General features: G+C 46.0%; 1 protein-coding gene across 10 annotated transcripts in view; it reads left to right on the top strand.

Moving 5' to 3' along the window:
- Positions 1 to 1,319: 1,319 nt before the first annotated feature.
- TCIRG1 (T cell immune regulator 1, ATPase H+ transporting V0 subunit a3) overlaps positions 1,320 to 12,121 on the top strand; it is a 24,781-nt gene continuing 13,979 nt past the window's right edge. Inside the window, exons 1-7 of one of the 10 annotated variants that reach the window (XM_083466276.1) lie at positions 1,502 to 1,811; positions 4,336 to 4,377; positions 4,793 to 5,250; positions 5,803 to 5,953; positions 6,708 to 6,786; positions 9,913 to 10,142; positions 11,219 to 11,316. In XM_083466276.1, coding sequence (XP_083322402.1) covers positions 5,837 to 5,953; positions 6,708 to 6,786; positions 9,913 to 10,142; positions 11,219 to 11,316 — 524 coding nt within the window. In that variant the 5' untranslated portion in view covers positions 1,502 to 1,811; positions 4,336 to 4,377; positions 4,793 to 5,250; positions 5,803 to 5,836. The other 9 variants (XM_083466281.1, XM_083466275.1, XM_083466280.1 and 6 more) reach the window with 9 other exon arrangements.

Here is a 12,121-nt window from a genome sequence, read left to right as displayed (position 1 = left end):
TGTTTTCCCCTGAAACCATGTAATAATCAGGTGTAGCACTGGTAACAATGCAGAATTAACACCCTCCCCTCTCATTGTGCATCACCTGATTTATTAGGTTATGAATAAAAGCTACTAATAAATGATTGTAGCCCACTCCAGCGTGGCATAAGATCCCAGGCTAAACAGCATCTTTATCTGAGCTATTCAAAATACCAGACCACAAAGAGAAATACAGACTTGAAATAAAAAGGCGTATTTAATGGGGTTGGAAAACTGCCTGACACCATATCTCTGGACAGGGAACATCCCTTGTGCACAGCAAGTCACTAGTTCAATGTCTGCCACTTTGTGAAAAGCTGCTTGAGGGATTTTTCATATTCTTTGGCTGCCTTTTTTGTATTATTTTTATGTTTATACCTCATCTTTCCTTCAAGGACGGTGTATATCATCCCCATTTTATTCCTGCAACAACCCTGAGAGTGAATGACTGGCCCAAGGTCACCCAGTGTAGGGTTTTGAATCCTGGTCTCTTAGGTCCCACACCAGCTGTCAAATATCTCTCTTGATGGTGCTATTTTTCTAGAAAAAGAGGAGCCAGAACTCACCATGAACGCTTCTCTTGTTCTCAATGGTGCCCACCTGAGAGGTGCCAGAACTGAGTTCCGGCTGGGGAAAAAAGTCCTGCCCTTTAATATTGTAACTGTGGTGTGATGCTAGCCGCTTTGGACTTCCTTTTTAAAGGAAAAGGGGGTTACAAATGCACAATTAAATTCAATAAATAAATAGCTGGCCCTCCAGCGTGCTCTGCATTACACATGCTGCTTCCACTGGTTTGTTGATTTGCTTCTACATAGTTGAATTGAGTGTTGCAGGCAGGCAAGAGCATAAGCCTCCCTCCATGCCACATCCAGGCCCGCAGGTGCCCAGTCTAGGCAGGCCAGAGATTCCTGCAGTTTTTGCCATTGCTGGTTCTGGTGCGCCACAGGCTGTCAAGCACATAACCAAACCCTTGCATGTCAAGGAGGTGGTGGGCATCCGAGGTGGGTGCCCTTGTCTGGGTGGCCATCAGGCCCTCGTGCACTATCACGTCCTTTGGGGCATCGCTTTGTCTAGCCACGGAAAGCCCCCCGGACATTTTCCTGGGAGTAAGGCCCGCTGAATAAAAGGTGCAGAATCGGGGCAGCACGTGGGATTTACTCCAAGGAGGGGAACAGATCAGCCTCCATTCTGTTGGAGGGGAGGAAAGTGCCTTTCCCTCATCTGCTGGGGAGGCGAAAGGCAACCAGGCCACCGACGTCCTCCATCTCCTCTCTCTCCCCCTAGCCCCATCCCCGGCCTCGCTGGAGCAGCAGGAAGTTCCTCGGAACCGCGTGCGGGGAATCCTCTTGGGGCGGGACAGATCTCGGTCCTTCCTGGAAGGACAAGCGCCTGTTCCGCACTCTCAGGGCCGCGCTCCAAGGCGCCCGCTCGTTTCTTCCGCCGCATCGCGAGGTTGGTACGGCGCCTTGCCGGCCGGCCCCACCCGTGCCCTACTTCCTCCGAGCGGCCTCCGCCCGCCCTCCTCCATGCCGGGCTGCTCTTCCTTCTCGCTGCATCCGCTGCCTCGGAACCGGCCTCAGGTCTCCCCAGGAAAGCAGCTTTCCTCCGTTGCGCCTCCTTTCGCCCCGCCGGGACTGGTCCCCTACCCCACCCCGCTGCTCTTTGTTCCTGGGAGGGACGGAAGGAGGCGGCGCTCGGTTTAGGGGGCTTCCCGCAGTGGATCAGCCGCAGATCCGGAGGCAGCGGCGCAGTGCGCGCAACCAGTTGTGGCTGCCGGTGGGGGAGAGTAGGTAATGGTTAGGGGCGAGAGCGTGGATTGGTTGGTGATCTTATGGGGTGGGAGTTGTGGGGTTGCTCGAGAAGGAGGTTGGCGGGTGGTTCGCGGAGGGGATTTCTTGGCCTCCCTCCATTTGCGTTTACTTGAGCCGGGGTCGGGGAGCACATCTAGCCGGGCCCCTGTTTTCCTTCCTGGGGTGCGATAGTGCTGGGTTTCCTCATCCACCCACGTGCCTGAGCAAGTCGGGGGAAAAGGTGGTTTCCTTCCGGAAATGCCGTCCTGCCTTCACAATGGCCGCGCTCGTGTGCGGCTGTTCTTTGAGGGTGGCGGTGAGGGTGAAAAGAGCAGCCAACCTCTGCTTTTTGGTGGGCTTCCAAACGCAGTTCTATAGCCGGATTGAGAATCGAGAGGAATCTACAGTGATCTGGTTCTAGATCCTCTGGGTGGGGTTAGTCAACTGTATATACATCATCCCCCACAAAAAAAGAATCGTGGGAAGTGTAGTTTGTGTAGTTCAGTGTGCTGTATAGGGGTATGTGCTTTAAATTCCGTATACATATCCCAAACTTTTTCAAACACAGTTTATGGCTACTGAATTCCCCTCACCCCCACCTCCAAATCCTAAAGATAACAAGTAGGTGAAGTTGTATCTTTTTGTTAGGGTATGTTCTTCTGATGCTAAGGGTCCTCTGTGGAAGTGATGGTGACCTCACAGAACCTCCCTTGTTTTTTTACAACTTCCTCACTCAGAATAAAAAATATTAAAGGTAGTGCTTTTTTTCAACCATGAAGTTATTATAGTAAGTGCCACACTTTTAAAGAACCAAAAAAGGGGAGGAGGTGCCAGTACTTCGTACCCTTGAGTACCCCCTGAGCGAAAAAACTGATTAGAGGCATGACCCCTGGAAAAAAAGGTTGCAGCACTTGTTTTTCACTTTTCCATGCCCTCTTCTTTTTATTTTTATATGATTCTATGGTTCCCAGAATTGGCACAGAAGAGGGGTTGATTGTTGATACTCTGAATTGTAGCTCTGTGAGGAAAACAGAAGCACCTAACAATTCACAGCACCCTCAACAAATTACAGTTCCCAGGATTGTTTGGGGCTGGCCATGACTGTTTAGAATGGTACTTCTTTAAAGTATCTGTGCTATGGGCTGTACAATTTGAAGAGGGCACACCTGTACACTTCCATGTTCATCAAATAAAAAACACTATTTTGCTTATATCTTTTGTTCTCTGGGACTAACACAGCACAAAGATGGGGAAAATAATGCATGAATTTGTACTTGCAATCCATAATCAGAAATAAAATGTTCAGGTAGTGGCATAGTCGTCTGGCACTCATGAACCAGCGTTCCTTCATTTTAAGTCTTGTTATGTTGCACAGTGTTTTTTCTGTGTAGTGTGGGAACACAGAGTTCTGAGAGAGAGACAGACAGAGGGAGAGAAATGTGCTTCTTAGACACCTCTGGAGACTCTACACAGGACCTCACAAGGCCTAATACGCAGCAGGGAGTGCCTAGGTCTTCTGCCAGTAAATTAATATATCCCCTCTGGGACAGGATTCCTTCCCTTTGGGAGCGCTGAAGAAAGGCAGTGTTCATTGTGTGCACATATTCTCTCTTGCCACTGCAGAATTGTAACGGAATAAATTGGCACCTCTGGCACTTCTTGACCAGACCCTTAAAGGAATAGAAGACTTGGTCTTAACTAATTATGTCAAGTGCTAATACAGGGATGGGGAACCTGCGCCCGCTAGATATTGTTGAGGCTCCAACTCCCATCGGCCGCAGCCAGCATGGTCAGTGCTCAGGGATGATGGGAGTTGTTGTTCATAAATATCAGGAGAGCCATAAGTTTTCCATGCCTGTCCTCATATAAGGTGCATCCCCCTTCAGTAACATCCAAACAGTAATCAGCCTGGAGTCAAGGGGATCTTCAAAGTAGCAGATAGGTGCTTGGGGTGAAACTAGGCCTACATGTCTTGGAGGTGATGCTCTGAGGGGATTGCAGGGTAGATAGATAGATAATTTATTACGGTCAGAGACCAGCTTATGGATTGCAGGGTACATGGGTGGGAGCGAGACACTGAAAGCGGTGAGCTGGCAAGTTTCTCAGGGAAAAAATGGGAAGAATAGTGGCTGCACATTTTACCTCATAACTTGGGTTCCATAAATGCTAGCAATTTATTCTTATGAAAAGAGGGAGGGGGAAAGAACTAGGAATCCGGGGATTGTGGTTCATGGGGACAGGAGTCCAGAGGACACCCATCCCCCCTGGACACCCATGGAAGGGTGCCCTGCTATGAATATGTAGCTTCAGTAGCAAGAAATGGCCTTATGCAGTTTGCTGACCTGGAATACTAGATCTTCTGTTTAACCGTAGCCTTGCAGTGGTGTCTGTGGTCTAGACATGTATCTCTGTATGTACTGTATTTTGACGGTTGGTAAGTCTTCATAGTTTCTCCAGACAAGCAGAGAGTTGTGGGAGGTGCTGCTCTTCAGTTATTGCTATTGCTATTGCCGTCTCTTTGCAGGGGAGATTCGCTTTCTCTCAGCACAAGTGATCCACCACTGAGGTTACTTCTCTCTCTTTTTTTTTGTAAATTTTTTTATTGGTTTTTCACAATTTATATAAACACAAACAATACACAATACAAACATACAAACACATAAACAAACATGTATAATTTCGAATCCTTTTTTCTTAAACCTTACTTCGCCGACTTCCCCGTACCTCCCCTTTCTGCATCCCAATTCCCAAATTTATTTCAGCAAATCCTCCCCCTTAATTTTATCTAATTTTCCTTTGTTCTTTTCTTTTACTTAATCTTTTGCAGCTGTAGTCCCCTTTTTTCTATAACCTCAACATTTTAGCACTCATTAATTTTACAATATTTCTTAAGGTAAATTTTGAATTTCTTCCAATCTTCTTCCGCCGTCTCTTTCCCCTGGTCTCGGATTCTGCCAGTCATTTCAGCTGAACTCACTGAGGTTACTTCTCAGGCACTTCTAACAATATGGAGAAGAGAAATTGAGAATGAAGATTTGGGGGGGAAATGCGATTTTTTGACTGACCACCAGATCTTGCCTATTGCTTCTGCTTCTCCTCAGGCCCGGCTCATGACTGCAAGGATCTCTCCCCTGTTTTGTCCAACCTGAGTACTGCGGTGCTCTGCCACCTCGGGACATTTTGACCTCTCAGTGAGCAACTTGGGAGTTCTGAGTCAGGCGCCCATTGTGAAACGGGAGGCCAGGTCTTGCCCTGGAAATTGTGTCGCAATCCCAGAGCTCAGAAAATCCTATGTGAGTCAGCAGAGTCTGGGCGCCAGCTGCAAGCAGTCAGCCCCTCGGAGCTGCAAGAGACACAACAGGAAAGTTGCTGCCTGTGGAGCTCCTGCAGGATTGGCCCCATCTTCCTGCCATCTTTCCACTTCGTGAAACACCTAGAGGTAAGGGAGAACCCTTTTTACCAAGTAGACTTAGGGGGCTTTCGCTGCTACTGCACCTGAGCTTCATGTAGACTCTTCCTACATTCTTAGTGATGACCTTCTGCAGGTTGTCTGTGCCCTCCTTCCTGAGCCTCTTTTTGCTGGTCTGTTATTTCCCCTCCAATGGGCAACCTGTCCCTGAAGGCATCTTCTTTCCTCTGCACAATCCTGCTCCTATTCTCAGTCATCAATTCGTTGTAGTACGACACTTGTTAATAAGGGGAGGACATCCCAAATCCCTCTTTGCCTTCATAGTCCCAGTACAAATGAACATTAGCCTGTCAAGGGAGGTGATGTGCATATTAGTTCCCTTTGGGTCTCATCAACTCTGTTCTCCTCTCCCTTTTAGGACTCACCTATGCAGCTGCAAATAAAACCCTTTAAATTGTTGTAAAGTGCAATATACAAATGTGACACTAGATGGCAAAAGTGAGCTATGCCAAATTCAATGTATTTTTCAAACTTTTTTTTTTTTTTTAAAGCATTTTCACAGCGTTTTAAATATGTGTGTAGATTCCAGATTCCACCTTGGTCTCCTCCAGCAAACATGGGCTCCATGTTCCGCAGCGAAGAGATTTGCCTGGCCCAGCTCTTCTTGCAATCGGCTTCGGCATACAGTTGTGTCAGTGAATTAGGCGAGCAAGGACTTGTGGAATTCCGTGATGTACGTGCAAGAGGGTTTGGGGAACCTTTTTTGGGGGGTGGGGACACCAAACAAGCATGTTGTAGCCGTTTTCATAGACTAAGGGATTCAAGATTTCCTTGACTTTTACTGCTTATTTATTTAAATGATTTATATACTTCTTAAGGTGTTTTGTTTTTTGTTTTGTTTTGTTTTGTAGGGAGGAATCCCTAAGCAGTTTACAGAAATTATAAAATGAGTAAATAAAATAAAACATAGTATACAAAATTTTAAAAACAAGTTGAACATCAGAAATTTAAGACAGAAATGTAATGACAGGTCTTTGCTTTTAAGTCTCCTGTCTGATTGCTTTTTCTTTTCTCCATCACTTTTTCCATTAAAAAACCCTGCTTTTCACTGCTGAACCAGAACAAATGGCAAATCTGTTGAAAATCCAAATTGCCGTTCATTCCAATTCAGTATTAAAGAGCGATGTTTTCTTGGGGCAAAGGGGGTGGGGAGTGCTCAGACACGGACCAGGAATGCCTAGAAAGCGCAGGGCAAAAGGTGAGTGTGGATGAGCCCTAATAAAATGGTCAGGGAAACCTGGAGAAGATGGTAGAAATGGGGTGAGATAGAGAAATGGATGTTTTATACCTGGGGAAAGGGTCTTGATGCCATGCAAGCCTTAAGAATGGGTCAGCAAGCAATGGAAAATTGGGCTGCCTGGTTTCCAGTGTTATCTGCGCAATCTTTGGTGGGCTCTTCATTAGTAATGTGCTTTTTTTCTTTCCAGCTGAACCCCCATGTCAGCGCCTTCCAGCGACGTTTTGTGGGGGAAATCCGGCGGTGTGAAGATATGGAGAAATCCTTCAGTGAGTGGCACTCCTGTAGTGGGAGGGGGAGGGCTGTTCTCTGCTGGGTGGCTTGGATGATGACCTTGCCATTTGGTCGGTGACAAAAATCTTCTGGAGACGCGCCCAGGCCAGCCATGTTGCCACAAAACTGCCTTCCACACTGCCAAGAGCAGTCAAAAGACAGGGCCAAGTTTCTGGCCGTTGAAATTGCATTAGGAAATCATGAGACTTTTGCAAACAATGCAACATTTTAGATGTAATTTCTGGTTTCTGGCTGAGGATAGTTGTACTTCCCCTCTCGGCCTGTTTTTACTGTCCTTGTTCAAACTGAAGCATCTGTAAAAATGGAGAAGGGGTTAGTCAGTTGGTGCATTGGCCATCTGTGATAGCTGGCTGCTATAATTTGCACTTCCTGCCCTCCACCTGCCTGTTGTGACTTCCTGTTTCTTCTTCCTCTATCATCAGTCTGTAGCATTTGAGGGTGGTTTGCATATTCCATATTTTTCTTTTCTAATGTCCTTAGCTGATTAAGATCTCATTTAACATGTTTGACTTTTTTGGCACTCAGAACGTTTTGGGAAAGCACTAAGAGCATTTTGAAAAGCACATCATGTTACTATTACATGAAACAAACGTATCTCAAAAAGTTTTTCCAGTAGTCAAAAGTTGTTAATGTGAAATATTTGATTCGCGGGAAATCCAGTAAAGCACACTTGCTGCTACTGCTAATATTAAGCATGTATATGGTGCTTTCAAGAGTTTAAAAGTCCTCATGTGTTTTGTTTGGTTCAGGGCTGGGTTACCTTCCCTAGTCAGCCATGTTTCCTGTGAGATAATGGAGGCTGCATCTCTCTCTCTCTCTCTCTCTCTCTCTCTCTCTCTCTCTCTCTCTCACACACACACACACACACACACACACACTTTGTGCAATTTGCTGGGGGGGCTTGTTTGTACCAAAGGGGAAAATTTCCCCAGTGCAAATGGGAGCCACTTGGGCCCAATCCAGATTGGAAGTCTGGCACTGGGTGGGGCTTTAATCCTTTGCTGCCCACTGTAGTCTCAATCCAGATTGGGGGCTGCACAAGTGCACTCTGCATTGCCAAAAAAGGATCAGTTTGTCTGAACAGCTCTTTTTGGGTGATGCAAATTGCTGGTTTGCCCCTGTCCATTTTGATTCAGCACTGAAGCAAGGGGTAAAGAATTAAAGCCTCCTTATTCCCATACAGCAGGGTCCTGATTCTGTCCTGGCTGGGGAAGAAGAGTAGTTAGTATGGAAGTTGAGGAAGGGGCAGGGTGGGGACTAATAGTAAAGGCCCTTTTTACTATTGGATGATGGTGATGAATGATTAAATTTCTATCCTGCCCTTCTTGCCAGCAGAGCTCCGAGCAGCAAACATTAAAATGTTTAAACAATGCAATTTATACAAACAATACAATGTTTGTAATTTTAGGAAGCAATCCACTTTTGTAAAATAAGCCTTTCCCCCAGTAGAACAAAGCAGAGGAAACCTCTTTTTTTTCTTACTTTAGGAAAAATATGTCTGCTTACGTCCGTGGCTACAGTGTACTCTGCAAATTCACAGTGCTGTTTATGATTTAGATGCTCTGGTCACCACCTACTGTGCCTCCTGGATTCAGTTGCAGCAAACGAAAATTATAGTGGTTATTTCTGACATCCTGTGCTCAGCTTAGAAGAGCCAAAGGCTCACTTCTTTCTGGAAGTGGAAGCTCTCTCTTGCAATTTCATAACAATGTAATTCTTGTAATTGTAGAAGCTAGCGTATTTAGGAAATTCCTGACTTTCACAAGCCCGTCTAAAGCCTGAGAATTACTTAAGTATTTGGCTGAATCAAGCCAAAGGCCCATCTGCTCCAGCATCTTGCTCTCACAGGGGCCAATGAGATGTAAATGGGAAGCTTGTGCTCCCTGGCAAATGCTGTTCAGAGCATTGTGCCTCTGGCACTGAACAGAGCAGTCGTGACTAGTAGACATTCTTGAACCTACAATCCTGAGATTAAGAGTCTCATGCTTTACCAACGGAGCTATCTCGCTATCCTCTGAAAAATCTTTCAAAGCTATCTTTTAAAGCTAACCAAGTTGGTGGCCGTTGCTACACCTTGGGAGTAGCAAATTCCAAAGTTTAAATATATGCTGTGTGTCTTTGTGTGGTACATCTTTGGCAGGCTTGTACAACGTCCAGCCAAATGCGGCTATACCAGGGCCGGCAACCTTTTGGGGCCAGTAGGCCCATTTTGAGAAAGTCCCGCGATCCCCTGTCCCAAAATGGGAGCCGTAAGGACAAGGCGTAACACAAAATGGCTGCTGCATCTCAAAGAGCAGGAAAAGGCAACAGCATCACAAAATGGTGTCAGTGTGCCTCTTCTCAACCGCCCCCCATCAGTGGGGGGAAGGCACCTGCACCAGCCCCTTTCAGTCGCAGAGAAACAGTCCTTGCGCCTCTCCTGTGTTCAGAACAGATGGGAGGGTGAGTGTCCAATCCTGGCATCTAATAAAATTTGGGCATGCTGAAGAGATTTGTGTTTAACGTAGGAGAGGTTGAGTACGGGTAGAACCAACTGTGTCCCATGTTCTGGATCTTTTTATTTATTTATAAATCTTTTTTGTTGAGTTATACATTACAAATTTAAATTCAGACATTAAACATCACCATCATTTAGGATTCCCTGAATCCTTTGACTCCCCTCCACCCTTCCATGGTTACCACTTTCAATCTTTTCCCACTGCTTCACATATTTTCTCTGTTTTTCTAAAATAGTAGTTTTACCTTAGCTTTTCATACATTACAAGCATTACTTGGATCCTGCCAAAATCCTGCCAGTTTTTTGTTGTTTGCAGTGTTCTCTTAGGTATATTGTAAATTTTCCCCATTCCTTCTTAAAGTTCCTCTCTTCCTGGTTTCTGATTTTCGAGGTCAATTTCGCCATTTTGGCGTAGTCCACCATCTTCATCAGCCATTTGTCTCTGGTCGGGACTTTATCTTCTTCTCATCTCCCATGTTCTGGATCCTTGAGGGAGTATTTACTCATTGCAAACTCTTGCAGCTGAATGTTTTCTGGACCTTGGGAGCAGAGGACAGTCCCAGGTTCTGCTCTTCCTCCTCATGTCTCTAATCTCCCTCTCCAGCTTTCTTAGCACAGCAAGTGTGGAAGGCAGGCCTGACACTGACACCCCCTGAGGAGAACCTACCGGCTCCTCTGGCTCGGGATGCCCTGCAGATCCAGGAGCAGTCTGAGCGGCTGGCGCAGGAGCTGAGGGAGGTGAGCCACAACCGCGAGAAGCTGGTTGGTCGGCTGCAGGAGCTGCGGGAGCACATTCAGGTGCTGCAGGAGGGACAGCGTTTCACTGGCCAACTGGTAAGTGAGTTCCGCCCCTTCCGCTTCCTGCTCCATCAAGACTCTCTGGTGCGCTTGGAGGAGAAAGGGATGCAACTGCAGTCGATTGACTGAAAGTTAGATTAGGCTTGCTGAAATTGTACATTGCTTCCCATAGTGGGGGGAAAAACTTAAAGCAATTTGCAGCAAGAATGAAATGCAATAACGGGGAAGAGATCCTTGAGGCAATATGGAATAAAAATATGCTAAAAAGAAAATAATTCATTCCCCCCCCAAAAGGGTGTCATGTTTCACAGTGACAGCTACTACTACTACAGTGGTACCTCGGGTTAAGTACTTAATTCGTTCCAGAGGTCCGTTCTTAACCTGAAGCTGTTCCTAACCTGAAGTACCACTTTAGCTAATGGAGCCTCCCGCTGCTGCTGCGCCGCTACTGCCTGATTTCTGTTCTCATCCTGAAGCAAAGTTCTTAACCCGAGGTACTATTTCTGGGTCAGCGGAGTCTGTAACCTGAAGCGTATGTAACCCGAGGTACCACTGTACTAATAATAATAGGCATAGAGCATCAAGCCCGCTGGTGATTTTCTCCTAATGCTTTAAAACTATTTGAATATTATTTGACAATATCTGAGTGGCCTGTTGCTCAAAAAAACACAAACTGACCTGTCAGTGCCTGGCACTCTCTACTCCCTCCCTCCCTGGGCTCCATCACTTGAAGCAGTTTTCTCCTAGCCGGATTCTGGTAGAGCAAATGAGCTTGACTGAAGAGAAAAACTACTTTACATGGTGGAGCACAGCCCGGTTAGGAGGGGAGAGCCTCACCTTGCCTGCATGTTTTAATTTTTTTGTTAAAAAATCACCTTGACTCTTCCACCTGTGACTTTTTTTTTTTTTTACTTGAATGAGCAAATACATGAAGAACAACTCTGGCTGTCCCTGTTGCATTTAATTTGACCCTGGATTTTATTACTGCAGCCTATCAAATTTAAGAATATTACGATGTTGAACACTGAAGCTGGTCCTGGGACATCTGAGAGGGAGCTCACGAGTCCTGGGATGGTAGCAGGCCCTTCTCTCACAGGCTGTTTTCCCATCAGCAGGTGCCATTAGCATCACCAGCTCGCCCACGAACCTTCTCTGACAGAGAACCTTTGCTTGACCCATCCATGGCACAGCGGCTTGACCTCAAAGTAAAGTGAGTTGTGAGGGGGCGGGCAGGTCATTCAGGTTGACAGGGTAACCCTTCTGTATGAGAGATGAAGCTTGTCAAGTAAACCAAAGCCATTGTTCCTGAAGTGAGAGCTGATGTAGCCTAATGGTTAAGAACATGAAGCAGGACATCCTCAGTTCAATTTTTTAAAAATAAAAATGTCAGTGTCACAAACTGTATGTGGCCATAAGCCACTATTTAACTACTAATAATGACCCCAATATTATTAATAATTGAATAATGTTCAGTAATAACCACAGTATTATAATTGTGTAATAGTCAATAATGATAATCACAGTGGGCAGTTCTGCTAGGGAAAGCTCTTCAGGAATTTCCCATACCTGTCCTCTCCCTCAGTGCCCCCTAAAGCTGCTCCTGAAGGTTGAGGGGAAACCCCACAACAGCTTTAAGAGGCACACAGGGTGTGTGCAAGGAGAGGAGAAGGGGGAGGTGTTCCATTGCACAGTCTAAAGTGCCTTGCGCTAGCCAAACTGTTCAGTTGGACCATCCAGTATTAAAAGTAACCAAAATCCAGAATGAAATTTTTGTCAGCAGGGAGTAAAACAGCATGGAAAGTATGGCAAGACTTTCAGGAGGGCATTCTGTAACTGGAGTGCCACCACTGAGAAGGCCCTTTCCTCAGGTGATGGGGGCATCTGAAGAAGGTCATCTGAAATTGACCTTGGCTACCTAAGGTGAATGCTCATCTAGCTTCTAGGGTTGTTACAGGGATTACTATGATAATGTTTATGAGGCACTTGGTAGACTACAAATGCAGCATCTAGATGCT

The sequence above is a fragment of the Podarcis liolepis genome (assembly GCF_965112155.1).
Source record: "Podarcis liolepis genome assembly, chromosome: 1".
NCBI classification, from domain to species: Eukaryota; Metazoa; Chordata; class Lepidosauria; order Squamata; family Lacertidae; genus Podarcis; species Podarcis liolepis.
Note: the sequence above shows the minus strand (reverse complement) of the source record. Positions and strands in the feature narration are given on the sequence as shown.